Source organism: Candoia aspera, chromosome 3 (genome assembly GCF_035149785.1).
Source record: "Candoia aspera isolate rCanAsp1 chromosome 3, rCanAsp1.hap2, whole genome shotgun sequence".
Taxonomy (NCBI): domain Eukaryota; kingdom Metazoa; phylum Chordata; class Lepidosauria; order Squamata; family Boidae; genus Candoia; species Candoia aspera.
The window spans coordinates 176096791-176115142 of record NC_086155.1 but is presented as its reverse complement, the minus strand read 5'-3'; the positions used below and the strand labels follow the sequence as shown (position 1 = coordinate 176115142).

Here is an 18352-nt window from a genome sequence, read left to right as displayed (position 1 = left end):
AGGAACAATCTGAGTTTCATTCGTGTATAAAATATTCAGAAGATATAGGAAGAAATATTGGAAAAGAGAATTCACTGTTACTCACAAATTGTATTTTAATGTGAAAGTGTATTTAAGATTAATTAAAATATCATATATAACTTTTTTAGGTCTGATGCTCATTTAAAGGCAAAAAAAAGATTCAGCAATTTAGTTAGGAAACTCTTTTAACGTCATCAGTTTAATTAGAGAATCTTGAAATGACAATTTTTTTAGAATAATTGTGTGTTGATATTGATTATAATTTAGGGTGAAATTATATATACTCTATCTAGAAGTTTAAATTTATGGATTTCTTATTTTTATGGTCTTACTAGTATGCTCAGTAGTGTTAATGACATTACTGGGATTTCTGTTCCAATGTCTTATTGATAAAGGTATAATTACCTTAATTGTAGTGTTTCAAAAGTAGATTAAAAGATAAATACAGTTCACAGTGTTGCAGTTCATGATCTAAGAGCTGGTCATGATATATCTTTTTAATATAAAAATATTTAGAAAGCAAAGTTTTATTATTAAATCAGAATGAGACACTTGCTTATGTCCATTAAATTGCTTGTTTGTCTTATTTATTTTTCTACTGTGAGTATCTACATTAAATTAATCACTGTGTTGCTTGAAAGGAATAGTGTGGTGGGTGTGCCTGTGCATGTATAGATAAAATATGCATTCTATTGCAGAAATAAAAGACATTAAGATAAATTTTATAATTTAATGTAAAGAAAAAGATTCTCTTGCTTGTCAAATTTCTGCGTCTTTTGCATTCTTTGGTTTAAAACCCTTTTTTAGGAAACTCTTCCTGCAGAGAAGTTTCTGTGGTTATCTTAAAATGCATGTTGAAACAATGTAGAATATAGAGTATTAGGCTTATATTTAAGAAATTATCTCAGTATAACATATCTCAGAGGGGAAAAATAAAATACAAATTCATCAGTTTATTTTTTTCAATATTCACAACTTATTATTAAGTATTTTAATGTATAACTTGTTCGTCTGGTTGTAATCATTCCTAGAAAAATAGTTTCAGAAGATAGTGATGAGTGACTCATGCTGACACTGATTATTTGTCTACTGTATAGGGTCTCCAACTATTTCTAACCAGTCCCCTAATGCTGTTTTTTCCTTTATGCCCTGATCAAGTAACTAAGGTATTTGGGAAATCGTTTCATCATCATAATAGCAATTCTGTGCTTTCTGTGCTGAACTCTTTGAGGTTGGACTGATTAGAGTAAACAAATTGGAGTGTAATCCATAAAGCAGATAGGTGCCCCTGGCTGATAAAACTACTGATTCTGACATAAGAATGTAACTTTCCTTGGATTAGGTGTTACTGTATTAACACAGATTTACAGTATGGTACAGTATTGCTACAGAGCTTAACTCTGAATCTGAGTTTTGAACATTCAGGCAGCAGTCATGGCCAGAGTACCTTTATCCAATTTCATCTTATACATGAGCTTTTTACCTTTTTTGTTAGAGTGGCATATAAAACTCAGTGTCTTCAGTTTCTTAACAGGCCTAATTTCCAGGTGGTGCAGTTACATCATAATTGTACTGCTGCCAGGTGCTTTGCATGGTACTGTCTTTGACAGGTGTCTGAAAATTCACCTGCTCCAAAACATTTTTCTAAGCTGTTGACAGAAACTGGATATTGGGAGCTTATAAAACTCTAGCTCCACTGACTTCAGTTCATTTTCAGGATCAATTAAAATGGTTCTATGCAACTTTTAAAGCATTAAGCATCCTTGAAACTGGAAAAGCTGAAAAGTTTACCGTTATAAAACCGTTTGTCCCATTAAGGATTTCTGCAGGGACTTTCCTTTACATCCTATCAGCATATGGGCTACGTTTGGTAATGATAGGGGAGATGGCAAGTCTGAATAGCCACACTTAATTTCTGGAACTTCCTGCTGAGAGAACTGGATCTTGCTCTCTTTGACCTGAAATATTTATGAATTGTGGTCCCCCCACTTTTTTTTTTTAAGGTAGTAATACTATGGCTATCTTGTTACTATACTTTAAGCCACCCTGAATATTTTAATGGAAAAGTCAAGTAAACCTTTGAAAAGTAAATATAAACAGTAGAGGAAATAAGTTAGGAAAATCTTTGTTCAACTGCATCCACAACAATGATGAGACAAAAATGACATGGACATGGTGATATTATCAGTCAAATGTTACTCTCATGTCTGACACAAGGATGTAGGTCATAGTATTTGCATGATAATATAGTTAGGCTCCTGTTATCCTTTATGCCATGACACCCCCTGCAAATGCCCATCATGCTTCTGATATCTTAAAACGTTCTGAAATCAGCAAGCCTGGACTAAACATAGCATTATAAAACCACTTCTAAAAACCATCAAGCAAAAATGATCTAGGTGGGATGGACTAAATTAGAAAACTCAGAAACTTAAAGGAGTACTTAATTTTATTTTGTAAGTCAAATGTTATTTGGGAGTGGGGATAGATCTGAATGTGTGAACAACCTATTGTTTAAAGATACTCTATGATTATACTTCCTGAATGGACTCTTAATAAATGGTCCAAAGTCACAAACCTAGACTTTGAAAGATAAGCCCACTGAACTTTTCCAGTAGATTATAATTGTTGCAAAAAAATAAAAAGAAAAATGGAAGTTTTTATATAGTCTACAATTGTGAGTTCCTTGTCTCCAATCTAGGGTTTTGTCCATTTGTTCTTAGTCCAAGATAAAGGTACTAGGCTTAAAATAGCTAGTATGTTACAGCTTTTTCTGTTACCTTTTTCAGTTTATATTATCTCCATAATTCTTAGAATTCTTTCCAGTTTGTCGGCAACCATCTTCAACCACACTGCCTCTGGCTAAAGCTGTTGTTATTTTCTCAACCTGGAACTATAGTTAAGATATCAAATGAGATCACAAAAATTGTTATGCTATAACCCTAACAACTTGTTCAGAAGAATGGCATTCTTCCACGATTTGTTATTATTCAATAAAGAATGTGGATTATCAAAGTCAGCTGTTATTTTGGTCATTTTAATGTGTGAAACACTTATTCCTCCTGGAATAAGGCTTATTTATTATTATTATTTGCCCGTATCAGCAGGCCCTAATATTAAATATGCTCATATAAATACAATTTCTTCTATGCTCCTCTCTGGGAGGGTTATTTGTATATGAACATTCCCACAGTTGGAAGAATAACTTGCGTGGGATGCTCATTTTTTCCTGTCACTATGAATGTGCATGATTTTATGTGGATTTTAGATTGCAGTGAATGAGAACCATCTGTTCAAAGCTTAGATTCATGGCGTAGAAACAAAACATTGAATCCAGAATTACTGTAAAAATAAATTGTTTTGCCTATCTTTCAAATCATTACAAAATAATTATGGTGTAAGATATGTCATTTTCAGTTCTTACTGCCAATAAAATACCATGTTTACTCTAAGATCAGCATTATAATTCTGGAAATGGATTATTTGTAACACTTAATGGTTTGATTTCTAAAGCCAATGTATTAAAATAAGCAAGGGATAAAAGTTTTGTTAAGTGCTAGTTTTCATAGTCTGCCATCAGTAAAAAAAATGTTGACATTATTGGAATGTACTTCTTTATGGCAACATTATATTTTATGTAAGTATGAATAGTTCCTTTGGACTATATGCTCTTAGTAAGATTACAAGATGAATGAAAGTTTAAAGAGGCAAAGAGTTATAACAGGATAGTACTAATGACGATAGGAAAGGTGCATATTAAAATGATGAAAAAAATACAGACTTTAAAAACTTTAAAATCTGTTGGGACTGGACCAAGAACGACGCTGAATCAGTGTACTCTGCACTCTAGTTCTTTATTGTCCTCACCATATAGAGAGAATCTTGCCAGACTAAAGCTATCCTAACTAACCTACAGGGAAATAACCCAGGAGAGTCTAGGGCGGGGCTACCCTGACTCTCTTTGACCCCCTGCCAAGACTCCTTAGACTGTGAGCCCTCTTATCAGCCTGGAATGTGTTCCCTCCGTCCTGGGAATCAGCAGCAGCACTGAATGCCACCACATCAACCCCTCCTTCAGGAACACATTCCTTCACATAATCACTTTTAAAGGTGCTTGTAAAACAATTGGATGGGCATCTATGAGTGATTTGTCTTCATCCCTGAAGAATTCTAGATCACCTTATAAGGATCAATAAGACAACTTCTGTCCTTTATCATCTGAAAGCTGCAACATAAAAGGAAAAGAGTAGGAAGGGAGGATAAAAGAGCAGACTAAGGTACTGGTTCTTAAAGACTTTTCTTTCTGGGGTAAATTGACTCCTGCAGCTGCTCCTATTTTGGATCTTGTGGAAAAAGTACACAGTGCATTCTGAGCTAGGGAGGCCAGGTTTTTTACAGGCCAGTTGAATGAAGAGATAATTGCAAGTCTGAAGTAAACTTCCACACACACACCCAAAAGCCCTTAGTTGGCTCTGACTAGGCAGAGATTGGTGACATTAGCATAATAATGAAAGAGGTAGATAAGCCATTACTTGTTCTGTATTCCCAGAAGACAGTAACATTAGGGGGAAAAAAACAGCTATACAAGGACTACTGGATAAAGCTACCATAGTTAATAGTGCCCCATAACCACACAAAAGTCTGGTATTCAAGGAGATGCTACCATCCGGACTTGTTACCTGATAGTCACATTGATCAGATTTAGCAGCAGTTTGCTTTTGATCTACCACTGCTGCTGAATAAAGTAATCTAGGTAAACATCTGCTGATTAAAGTTCTGTCAACAACTGAATAGACAGACCCCCGGATGGATTATTAGATATGAGTCAATTATTCAACTTTGCTAGATTTCAACTTGAAATTTGAGGGCAGCAGTATGAAGAGGGGATGAACTTGAGTAAGGATCAGCATTCTCAGGACAAAGGTTTCAAATATTGCAGGGCATTTTATGTTTTGTAGTGGGAATTTCCATTTCTTCGTACATCAGAAGGATTAGAACTATTATTGAGGCACAGTCAAAGAGAGAGAAAAAAAGATTAAAAGCTTTTACTAGATATGATGAAATCTGCATTTGGTAATAGTGGGAAGGTAAGAGTAGAGGAAGTGTTTTGCATGTGTGTCTGTTTATTCAGAAATCCCTTTGTGTCCTATATTTTTTCAAATTTTAAGTATGCTAAGATTAAATATATAGTTTATACATTGCTTTATGTGAAAAACTTTTACAAGAGGGTTTATAGTAAAAAAGTACCTAAATTATTTATGTATTTTAAAACATGTAACATTGAAAGTAGTTTGAAAAGAATTGAAAATCAGAACTAAAAATCTCAAATGAGTTAAATTTCATAAAAAGTAGAAAGGAATAAAAATGTTCTATATATGCCTGCTTAAAGGAAACAAAAAGGGGTATCTTGGTACCTATCAAGTCCTAATTTTTTACATAAATGGGCCACTGCTATAAGGATAATTCTATATTAAGGTATATACCAGCAGGCATTCAAATTGAAGAATTGCAGATTGACATGGATAGTGCCTGGGACAAGAAGATGTCAGACTGCACATGATGAAGGTATGAAGAAGCAATGGCTTCTTTCTCTTTCTCTCTCCCTTTTTAAGTATTTTATAGCTTTAAGCTTCTTGACCTGTGTCATTAAATCCCCCCCTCCTAAAAAAAAAACGCTAAAATAGTGAGTTAATTTTTGATATAATATTATTGAAATAAAATGAAAGTGCTTTCTTGATCTGTTTTTTAAATTGATTTTATGATACCTCTGCAGCTGAAAAATGTATTTTTGCAGGCACATAAAAACAAAAGATTTCTATCACTATCAACATGAATATAAACAGTTTTTTAAAAAAGGTTTGGCCTAAAATACAAAGAAGCTAAATATAAAAAAGTGGAGCCATTGTTTTGTCAAAAGCAAAAATTATGAAACAGTATCTAAAATTCCTGGTACTGATCTACAGTCCTGTTCTACAAGCAAGTGGAATGCAGAAGACTATATTTTGCATTACCCTTTGGATGACATTTTTAGGTATAAATGATGCTCCAGAAATTTAAGTTTGTACATTGTGTTTATTAAGATTCTGAACAATATTGTCCATGGATTCTTTTTGTCATTTGAACATTAAATAAAGTCAATATATTTTTCCAATTGCATTGCATTTATAACTTGTTAAAGTGTCTTCATATTTGACTGTATAGTAAGTAAAGGGATTTTTTAATTCATACTTTAGCTAATATGCTCTATGAAACTATGAAAAAGCAGGAAAAAATGTTTGTGAAGCAGAAATTAATAACTTGAGGTCAGAAACAACTATAAAATCCATTGATAGAGAAACAGAAGGATAATAGAAGAAAGGAACTTACCACATAAATTGGAAATAATACAGTGTTACAACATACTTCTTTCCACAAAGAGTGAAAACATATTCTGTACATACTTTCTTCAAAGAAAGTTCTACAGGTGTCCTCACTTAATGACTGTCCTGTTTAGCAACCATTCGAAGTTACGATGCACTGAAAAAGTAACTTTACAGCCGGTCCTCACACTTAGGATCTTCACATTGTCCCGTGGTCACATGATCGATATTCAGGCACTTCACAACTGGTGGGTGTTTATAGTTGTTGCAGCATCCCACGGTCACGTGATTGCCATTTGCGTGCTTCACAGCTGGCTTCCAAAAAGCAGTCACTGGAGAAGCCAGCAGTAAAATTGCAAGTCATGGTCACATGGTGTCTCACGTAATTACCATAGCGGAAATGAGGTCGTAAGCCTGTCATGGTCACGTGATGTCTCACTTAACAACCACTTTCCTTAGCGACAGAGATGCTGGTCCCAAGTGTGATCGTTAAGTGAAGACTACCTGTATTTCTTTAGTCATGACTTTATCCTGCTTACTTTTCCAGCACTGCATCTAGTGTAATTCTCAGTATATGGCTGTCCACAGAATAGTAACTTTTCTGTGGCCTGCCAAGAATTCTGTAATTGGTATTTTGCAATTATACTAATTGCAGGAATTGTATAGAATTTAAAATGTGCACTCCTGAAATATTGTCACCTGTAATTAAATGTATTTAAAACTCTGTTAGCTAGTTTCTGTTATCATTTTAAACTCAGTTTGAGCTTCTTGTAAAACACAAAACAAAAACTGAGTTCAACAATAGTGATGATTAGTTCTATACATTATTTTGAAATACAATACATTTTATTCAGTGTGATTATTTATGTAGATTAGAATATATAGGATTGCTATCAATATTTACGTATGTTGAGGAAAAAATCTATGTTTACTGTCTAAAAAAAATAGAGAAACTAATTTTAACCTTCAAGTTGGTTGCATCTGATTTTTTTCCTTGAACAATTTCACAAGAAAAATACTTTTCAAAAGTGTGAGTGAAAATTATAATTTGGCATCTCCTGGCTAATAAAATAATATGTGAACTCTGATTCACAATTTAAACCTATTGTTAAAACAAGCTGCCTGTATCACTGCTAAGAGCTTAAGAAGTTCCAGGAATATTAAACACAACAGTGAAAGTATTCACACTCCTTGCTAATGTAGAATTCTGAAGAATTATGGATTACCCAAGAATGGATAGTCTATTGGTATGCATTGTTCCATTGGGCCTACTTAGCACTTTTGACTGGTGACCAATACTAACAAGCCCAAGCATCTGTCAGAATTGTCTTATGAGACTTCCAGTGGGAATATGGTGGACTGAACAGCTGGCAGAACTGACAACGTGGCAGTTTTTTCGGGCTCAGGCAGGTTTTTCCTGAAGCCCAGGAGTGTTTTTCTAGAAAAAGGAAAACACCTGGAATCACCCCATCTGTCCCCTGGACGGCTGCTCGCAGCCAGAACTCAAACAGCGTTCATGCTCGCCTGGTAATTGCTAGCCAGGAGGCTGGAATGTCACCACTTCCAAGCCGTGCTGTAGCCTTAAAGGGAGACTAAGACCGGTCACCCCATTTCTAAATCACCCAATTTATATTTCTTTTAAGTACACATACCCTAAGAGAGGCTTTCTGCAGCAAGGAGAAGTGGGTTCTCTTGGTGCTTATCATTATTTTTGGGATCGATTTTTTTAAAAAACTTTCTTTTAAAGTTTTGGACTTTGTTTTCCATCCAAATATTAAGGAGGATTTAGAGTAAATAATTGTCTCCCTGTTACTATTTTTGTACTAAATTTGAAGATATTAGCATATTAGCATTTTCCTACATGTTGAATCAGCTGTTTTGAACTTTCAGTTTTCTGCTTCTACTTTCCCTGGGGAGCTGTCTGCTATCTCACTTTTGCTTGTGTAAACAAATTCTTTCATATCTTCGACTTTCCGTGGTTAAGCTCCTGGGGGGTGCCATAATCTACTGCGGGAAACATGGAGGATTTTAAACAAACTTTCTCTGACTTCCACCGAGATTTTAAACAGATTCTTTCTGATTCCTACCAAGTTTTTATGTAAGGCATTCAGGACATTGTGGAAAATAGAAGGTCTAAAATGTGTCATCTGGTTGGGGATGTCGTGGATGAAACTGAGAAATTTAACAGCGACAGAAATGTTTCTTCTAAGAGTGAGATCAGGACTTCTGTTGAAATGCTGGATGAAGATCAGATAGTCGAGTTGAAGAAATTGAAAAGAGAGATCGAGTTGCAAGCCATAAGTGAAATTGATCTTCTGATGGAACATCATGGAAAAGAAGGGGTTATTATGTACGTCTCCTGAAGAGAAGTTGGAGTTTTTGAGGGGGCATTTGGGCTGTTCGATTTTTTAAATAAAAGAGCTCTGTGCACATTGTGGGGATATGTAAATGTTCTGGTTTATTTTGAAGTGGGATAAGGTTTTAAGAATATTTGTCTGGATTGCTTTTAGGGTTTGGCTGATTTCATTTATCTTTAACAATTTGAATTAAGATTATTAAGGTATAATAAAAAATAATAAATGTCTGGTTTGGGGTTTAATATGATTAAGATTATTAAAATTGTTGTATTATCAAGTGCAGTGGCAATTTATATGTTTTAGTTTGATCTTTATTATAGACAGGAATGTATAGAGTAGTAGTAGGAAGGAAATAATTAAATAAATGTTATCTTTGGGGGAAGTTGATCAGGAGGTTTATTTTTTTTTCCTTTTAATATAAGGGGAGGGAGCAACTGTATTTAGTGATTTTTATAATGTGCCAATGGAATGTTTTATAGGAATGTGATTTTGGTTTAATGATAAGGGATTGATTATGGAAAATTGTTGTATATCCTTGCTGATAAAAGTCAGAAGTCACCTCTTTTTGTAATTTTGAAAAATTTTCTCTTGTGTTTCTACACTTTTTTATTTTTTTATTTTTTTATTTGTAGTTTTCTTTTTTTCTGGAGCTTTTATCTTTGCTTGAAACTTAATAAAATCGTTATAAAAAAGAATTGTCATTATGAGATCTCTTTCATTTTTCTTCTCAGAATAAGAATAAAAGGGCAAGAATCATTACTTCTGACTTTGGCATATTTTTGATTCATGCATCACAATGAACATGAACAGAGCCATCTGGCTTGTTAGCAGTGTCTACTGACAGGAAAAGCTAAGCTGGAATGATAGACTACTGTATTTCAGAATGCCCTCATTGTCACATAAGCATGAATAATTCTGATTTACCAGCGCATCTTAATTTTTCTTTGTGTGCATATAATTTTCGTATTAGAGCAGAATTAAATTTTTACTGCATAAAAATCATCAATATATACACAAAATACTGGCTTCATATTTAATATATAGTATAAAGAAATTAGTTTACTGGGTGATCATTCTTAATCTAAATATCTTCTATATTATATGAAGTATGTATGTGTGTATGAGCATGCATGTTCAGATTTCAGAAACAGAAAATCAGGCCTTTTCCTGTAATTTAATTTCCACTCTCAGGAATATATAATTGATTTTCACCTTAGTCTTTATCCTAACAGGGTTGGTTGTTGTTATTTCTTTTGTAGGAATGTAAGTTGTGTAAGTCCATTCCATTGTTTTTAAAAGGAAATTCTTCAAGGTCAGTTTTAATTCCTTAACTGTTAATCCACAAATTGTCAAATGGAATGAAATGGATTTCAAGAGCTCTCTTTGTTCTCTGTATCTTGTGCCTATCCCACAGGTAATCTGTACTTTTTTTCTACTCTCTGAACAGAATAATTATTGTGGGAAAATGGTCACAAAGTACAGTCCAGACAAAGATGACAGGTTCACCAATTGGGTGCCAGTAGTGAGGAACTGAAAACTATAGTCACTCCTTTTTCACATGGTTTTATGTTGTATCTGAAGAAGAAATTTGTGATGATGGGTTATGCAGTTCACAAAAGCATTTAAGCTTTTATTGTTCACAACTGCGAGGCAGTGGGCACAGGTCTGAAAAAAAGATAAGAGGGTTTTTTTTTCCAGAGTATTTTTTTCATGGATTGGCATCATGCTTGCATATAAAGATACATATTTTTGCAAACTTATTTTTGTATGACTGCTTATAAGAACTGAATTTTTAAATATATATTTAAATATTTAATTTTTCTAATTTATTTTGCAAAATAGGTTTTACATTTTATACCTTCTAACCACGTGCCTGAACTAGAAATGCTCCTCTTCTTTATTTATGCATCTGTTTCTTTTACCTTGCTGCCAGCATGAGATTCAGTATATGCTATTTATTTATTAGGTCAATTTAGATTGCAGCCCAATACTTTGGACCAACTTTTAATTGCAGTATGAACTTGTACATAGTACCTCTATATTTACTGATAGGAAAAATATATATATATATATATATATATATATATATATATATGTTTCCAGGGTAACAAAAAATTTAGAGGTGCAATAAAATACATTTAATCCTTGCAAAAATAACCATATACAAAAGTATATTATAAATAGTACATTCACTTTTGAGGTGAAATTAATGTATAATAGCAAAATAATATCAATCACTAGTGTGTCAATAAATAGGCATTATACAGAAATGGGTATACTTTCTGGAGCAGGAAAATACAGTTTTTATCAGATGAAAATGCCATGCAATTTAGAAAACATATATTAACTACAAAATACATACCCATAGAATTACACCTTTCAAATGTGTCAGGCAAGACAACAAAGGAAAAATAAAACTGGAAAGGAATGGAGTAAACTGTACATCATTTCACATACTTGATGTTGTTTCAGTTGGAGATGAGATGGATTTTCTTGAAACTTTTATTCTAGTAGGTTTGATAAATGATTATGGTATATTCATATTTGGGAAACAAAAATTAGGAGCTCTTTTTTTAAATGAACATTTTAAAGTATTCTGAAATTAAGGTGCTATTTTTTGACTGAGTAGAGCTTTTGCAGACATGTAAATTTTGCAATTTTAACAACTTGTTCTCACACATACTTGGACCACATTTCTCTACTGTTCGTTCAGTAGAGAAAAATGAAACAGGCAAGATAATTGCATAATGACAGATAGGAGGGGAACAGAGAATCCACTGATCATTTCCTGTGAGTTGGCCAATGTCCAGCAAGTCTCAAAGGGCACTGTGATGTGTAAAGGATAGAGGAAAAGAGCTAGTTTTGATGGAGTATTTCCCTCTCAGCTCATTTTACTTTGTAAAGCAAATCACTGAAACAATTAGTTGACAGCATGGTGTTAGTTTTCTCATGGTAAATTAGAAAGATTAAGCAAACACAGGGCTGCGTTTTAGCTATAATCAGCATGTTTGGATCTGTAGTCTGTAATGATTTCCAATTCTCAGAAGAGGATTTATAGATAATATTATTCGTATTGTCCCTTTTAATCAAGTATAAAGTTGTTTAGTGCCTTTATGTGTTTTTCACTGTGATTGAGAATGACTTTGCTTTACATTTATTTTAATTTTTTTATTTATTTCAAGCACATTTTATAATTTAATCAAATCAGATGACATACTTTTGGAAGTAAGAAGATTCACTGTTACAAGTTTATTGCATTGTTTTCCTAAAGCATGTTGAAGAATAAAACAGAGTTTGTATTCCTGATTCACTACACCTTTGAAGAAAATAATAAAATGATGTAACTATATGCACAATATGATCTCACTTTCATGAGAAAGCCAGCTATGAATTTGCCACTTCCTGTTTTGTATTTAACATATATCTATAAGCAAATATTTGGATAACATTTAACATTTATTTTAAATTAGTAAAAATGCAAGACCTGTATACTGTAATTGAGTATTTTGTATAATTAGTTCATTCGACTCTTGCAAAGTCCGTCCGTCCTTCCTTCCTTCCATCCATCCATCCATCCATCCATGTAATGTAATTTAGAGATAAATGCTATCTAGTTACTAAGGAAACAAATGTTGTATACAAAGGAAGTAAGGTCTCTGGAGACCAACATGCATAGGCACTTGTCAAGAGCAATAACCACCTGCCTGCTTATTGACACATTTTGCATCTGCTTTTGCCCATTTTTAGTTTACAGGCCCTGCTATCAGCATCATTGCCCTTTCTTTTATCTACTCACTAACTTCAGTTTGGGACATCAATTAGTGATACCTTTTATTCATTCAAACTAGGTCTCCATCAGTTTTTACAAAGGGTCACTGTGTTGGTTTCTGTTACTGTCTACCTCATGCTGTAGCTTAGTTTTAGTGGAATATTATGGTTTGGTTAAGTTTAGCCTTAATATGCTCTGTGAATGCAGCCAGTTGTCAATTTAGCAAATCATAGTTAAATGACCGTGGCTTAGCATAATGTATGAACATAGTCTAAAGCCAGAATATTGGATTGTAAAAAATACTTGCCATGGCATAGGAGTCATACATAAAAACAAGAGATAGTTGCGTTCTTACAAAAGTTTCACATTTTTCTTAGATACTAATTTTTTTCTCTGTTTAGGGTTCTAGATGCATAGTCTAAGTTATTTATGTTAAAGTGTTGTTATTTGCTCTAATTGTAAATATGCACACAGCTTTTTTTACATAAATTATCTCCAAAAGTTGTACTTACATGCTTTTATTGTTGTTTAGTTCCTTTTAAAAATGTGTTTGGTTAATTTAAAATGTATCAGAATTTTCTGAGAGCCTTTCAAATTGTCAGTAAGTCAATTTCCAAAAGTATACTAATGAAAATAAAAGAATTATCTAGTTGTCAGTCCTCTGAATTTGAATCAAATCTCAATTATCCCAGTTCAGCAAATTAAGGTTTTCAGAAATTAAGTCTTGAAACCTATTGAAAGTTAATTATACCTAACTTAGGTACTGAACAATACTTGAAATACCTCTTTCTATTAAAAAAAAAAAACCTTGGAAGACAAAAAACAAACACAGGATGTTTAGAGAATAGGTACAATGGATTAATGAAGAATTAAGGGCTAATTGGATTCTGCCAGTTGAATTTGCTATGTGATTATTTCTCTATTTATTTATTCATCATCCCACCAGAGTAAAATAAGCTTTGTTTCCTACCTGTCTTTTGTAGTGGATGCTAAACATTGATCCTCTGACTAATTTCTCTACTTGGATTTTTCCCCTTTGTCTTCTCAACTTGCAATGGTTTCTCTTTCCATTTTCTCATCTTTTCTGTCACGATCATTCTTCTTTCAGCCTTCTTTATGTATGTTTGTTCTGAATTGTTTTTCCTACAATTTCTTCCCCTGCCATCAAGATTACCCTCCTACCCAAAACAGTGCTCCAGTAATGCATCCCACTTGCCTGTTCTCATTCAACACCTGAAGTTCAGTCAAAGAACATTTCTAAAAATCTCACATTCATTAAGTAGCAAGTAGTGGAATGTTTTGTTGCTGAGAAACGTCTTATTTTAGTTACACTTTTTAAAAATCTATCTACCTACCTATCTATCTTGACATGGAACATTTTGTTTACTATTACAACAGGGCTTAGAAAATTTGGGTTTAGTGGCAGACATAACCTACATAAGGAGCTAAAAAAAAATAAGCTATTTGTAACTGTTTCCCAAGGAATGTAGTATTTGCTATGATTAGTTTCACTCATTGTAAAAAAAATGAGATAAGAATTAAAATAGTAATAATTACAATAAATAAAAATAATGATGATAATAAAGGTTATAACATAGATAGCAAGTATCTTTAAAAACAATAATTGTAGTTTCTCAAAGGTAGGGTTGAATCCATAGTCCTTTGCCAATTTTGGTCTTGAGTCACCTTTCTTCTTTCATTTGCTTCAGGGGAAAGAACCTTTCCTTGGAGATTTTAAGAGCTGTCCAAAACAGTGTAGGATGTAATCCAGAAGCTCCAAGGATAAGGAGGAAATGGATAAAGCTGTACCGCATCCCGTTTCTTTCCCTTGAAGCACTACTGGATCTAAAGCCCCTTCCTTTTGCAGAAGGAATCTGAATTTAACTCAGTATTTTTCTCCTTTTCCAGAAAATGCTGATTCTGTTGTAGGTAATAGAATTGTTTCCTATTGTTGTTCTTCACTTGAAAGGTCCTGAAAATATCAATGAAAGAAACTTGATCCTTGAACTTTTTATATTGACTTTGTTTTGTTGTTTTCGGCTTTCCCAGTAATATTGTTTTTATCCAAAATAACTATTCTGCTTCCAAATTTGAATGTAAATTAAGATAAATAAGCAAAGTGTGTATATGTGTTTGTGCACACATTCATGAATGCACACAAGTAAATGGCAAGCAGTTGTACTTCCGTTAATTTTATTGGTGATGGAAATGTATCTGCATTAAATACACTGTTAATTCAGTGCAGAGTTGTTGGCATGAAACTGAGAAACGTCATGGACAGTGGAAGTTTCGTTCTTCTGTTTTGTTCGGATTTCTGTTCCATCTAGGTATAAAATCCACTTTTAATCAGAATAAATCTAGGGAATTGTAGAAACAAACTTCATATGAAAAATATGCAATTTTAAAAATAATTATTTTTATTGTATTTTATTTTTTTAAGTGTGTGCCTTCGATTTCACTAAACTTCAAACAGATTGTAGCAGTTTTGTTTTGTTTTGTTTTGTTTAATCCAACCTCTCTTTTCTCATCCTTCCCATTCAGGATTTAGGTCCTAATGCTGTTTCAGCTATTCTAAAGGCAGCCTGTGTTTTCTCTCTTTAAAAGACTTACACACATAGTCATCATGTGAGGCCATTCTTCGTTTTTTTCTTATCTGAGGTTGTTGACCTCAGGAGAGGGGAAGAAGGTCATAGGGTCAAAGTCTTTTCCTCCTTGGAACTCACTGCTTGCTGGGAGAGGGTTGGCTGAGAAATAGATGTTTTAGAAAAAAGGTTAGGGGTCATGATTTTAATTCTGTTAGAGAACAGCTGTTTTGAGTTTCTTTCCACTTCTAGCTCCCCTCCCTCCCTCCAAGCCCATAGAGAGAGTGAAAAATTTGTTCAGAGAGAACCAGTAACACAGAAATATGCAGCTCTGGAGTATTAGGGCTGTACAAATGGATCATCTTTGCTATTGGTATTCACATTAAGAAACGCAGTGGAGACTTTTAAAACGAATGAGCTATAGACTGTGGATTTAGTTTAAACACAATTCTGAAAAGTGTTTTATTTATAAATGCCAGCAGTAAAATATCAATACTAACAGTAGTAGTAATTCTGTTATTTAATGTTGAGATAAACAATGTATATTCATTTGCCCAGTTCTGGGCAGATAAACCAACTTATAAGTATGAAGGGCTTGTTCAGTGCAGTGGCTTCAAGGAGTAAAATAGTGCATTCTGTAAATCTTTAAAGTGTTTAAAGAGTTTCCTCTGGGTTTGCACTTTCCAGAAGAGGCAGAAACAGTGGAAAACAAATAACTTTTTCTTTTTTGTCTGCACTTTTCTAAAACATTGGCCTCAGGCTGTATTAGTGTGTGGCTCAACAGCAATCAGAGGTCATAGTTTCATTGGTGGTTAGCATCAGATTTAATTTTTCTAATAAGTTACATTTACCAAAAAGTCTGGTTCCAGTTATACGTACACACTGCCTGAAAACCCTTTGGAATAGCTAAAACTTGAAGGCAGCTGAAAATGTATAAGAATGTACATGATAATTATTTTAACAACGTTCCTTCCAAATGCAGCTTTTTTTATAAATTCTAAGAATAGTATCTAAAATAATTTATATCAATTCAGTTATAGCAATATAAAAAAGTAAATATGATTTTTGATTTGCATGCCCTGAAAATTATTAGCATTTGTTGTATTGCAGCTGGCAAATCAAAGTAAATATGGTGGATTTTTCCCCCATTACAGGAATGTGACCAAGTTCATATTGATGATGTTTCATCAGATGATAATGGCCAGGATTTAAGGTAAATCTAAACTGATAGAAAACAGTGATTGAAAAATGAGAGATGTTTGATTGTTTGTTTGTTTATAATGACTTCTAGATACTGTTATTTCTGTTCTTTTTCAAATCATCTAAATTACCAGTATAATATTCAGTTATATTTATCTTGAACAGTCTGATAATTTTTAAAACTTTCTTACAACCGAAACAGCACCTATAACTTCGGGACAGATGGGTTCCCTGCAGCAGCTACCAGTGCTAACCTATGCTTAGCAACAGGGGTGCGTGGAGGAGTAGACTGGATGAGAAAACTAGCTTTCCGATACCGAAGAGTAAAAGAAATCTATAACACCTACAAAAATAATGTTGGAGGCAAGTACCCATCGTATCACTTCCCATGTAATTACTGTCTCATTGCTGTGTGAGGTTTTTGAACATGGTTATGTTTGCCCACCTACTTATAACTGTAAATTCTATAGAACTATAAAACATGGTAAGAGGTTATAGTTGAAATGCAAATGCTACAGTGCTTGTTCTCCCTCACTCATCCCCCGACAGGTCTTCTGGGCCCAGCAAAGAGAGAAGCTTGGTTGCAGCTTAGAGCAGAAATTGAAGCCCTTACAGATTCGTGGTTAACACTTGCACTGAAAGCACTCACGCTAATTCACTCTAGGTAAGTAGATTTCACATGGGGTAGTAATGCAGACTAACCAAAGCTATAATGTAAATATATATTTTCCAATATTCTGTGGGTTATAATTAATACATCATGCACTGCTAGGAATAGCTATTTTAATTTAAATTATAGCTTTCTAAAATGTGGCATTTTAAAAAATGGTCAATTGATATGCAATGTTATTATAAAAATGGACATGAATTGTTTCATTTTTCCTCCTATAGCATCATACTATAGTAGATAGGTTGATAGTGATGACAGATGAAGAGAAAGTTTTCCATTTAACTGATAATATAGAATCCTTTTTCCACATCCCAAGCATGGTGGCAATAAAATTTAACTCTTAATTCATTAGATTTATTTCTTATGTTTATAGCCTGTCTTTTCCCTAAAATTCAAGGTGGTATACAGAGCACTTCCCCACATGCATTTTTTCCTCACAATTAATAGCCCTATAAGGTAGATTTAGCCAATTACTATCTTTTCATCCATATATTTCATAAATTGTCACTCCCACTTTTTCTACTGCACTGCATCATATACTGTAACTGTTTAGTTTCTATCGTATGAGGAATACAGAGCAGTTCTAAACTATAATTAACGAAAGTCAGAGAAACATAATTGCCACACCAGTAGCATGGCTGCTCATCCAATGTAGCCTTTGCCAAGGACAGAAGAGGAGAAAACATGAGTGCTACCTCCCATGCATGTGAAACATGGGACATAAGGACAGGAATTCTCAACCTTTGGTATATTATGTCCCACCAAGCAGTTCAGTAAAGAACCTAGGTCTCACCTTGACAGAAAAAAAGAGATCTCTTCTTTCAGAGAAGAACATCTACATGATTACAGCTAGAGCTCAAAAAGCTCCTCTTCTGTCTGTTAAGCCCTATATATAAGCCCTCCACTGCCTGCCAAGATGGGGAAAAGACAGACTAAGAATGTTCACAGACTTTCAAGCTTTCCTTCCACCATTCTATCCTACCTGCTAACAGTTGGAATCATCTGCTGGAGTCCAAGTTCCAAATAGGGTTCCAGTGTGATCTTTGGGCCTATATGAGTTTCACAGCAGGTAGTTGGCATATAGACATATCTACTTCTTTCTTCCTAGATAGCATTCCTCATCTTCCTCCTTCTCTTGGATAAAGAATGTATGACCCCAGTCTTACCACTCTGCTCAGTCACATAGCCCCTTCCCAGTCCTGATCCAGTTTCCTAGTTCCTACCAGGTAGCACTAAGTTCTGCATTCCACAGCAAGTGTCCAACTTGTAATATTCCAACCAACTACAAAATGTTCAGTACTGGGGCACAGTATTTCTGTGATATGGAAAACTGGGATTTCCAGAACAGCAAGTATACCTGCCCCCATCGAGACTCTTGCATTCCCCCAGTGCCA

At 34.0% G+C, this 18352-nt stretch overlaps 1 protein-coding gene across 1 annotated transcript in view; it reads left to right on the top strand.

Annotated features, from left to right (window-relative positions):
- The window catches only part of EYA1 (EYA transcriptional coactivator and phosphatase 1), a 94140-nt gene that overhangs the window by 64029 nt on the left and 11759 nt on the right, over positions 1-18352 (top strand). Inside the window, exons 14-16 of the mRNA XM_063299380.1 lie at positions 16243-16301; positions 16491-16651; positions 16838-16952. Of these exons, the coding sequence (XP_063155450.1) occupies positions 16243-16301; positions 16491-16651; positions 16838-16952 (335 nt within the window). The remainder of the gene's footprint in view (positions 1-16242; positions 16302-16490; positions 16652-16837; positions 16953-18352) is intronic.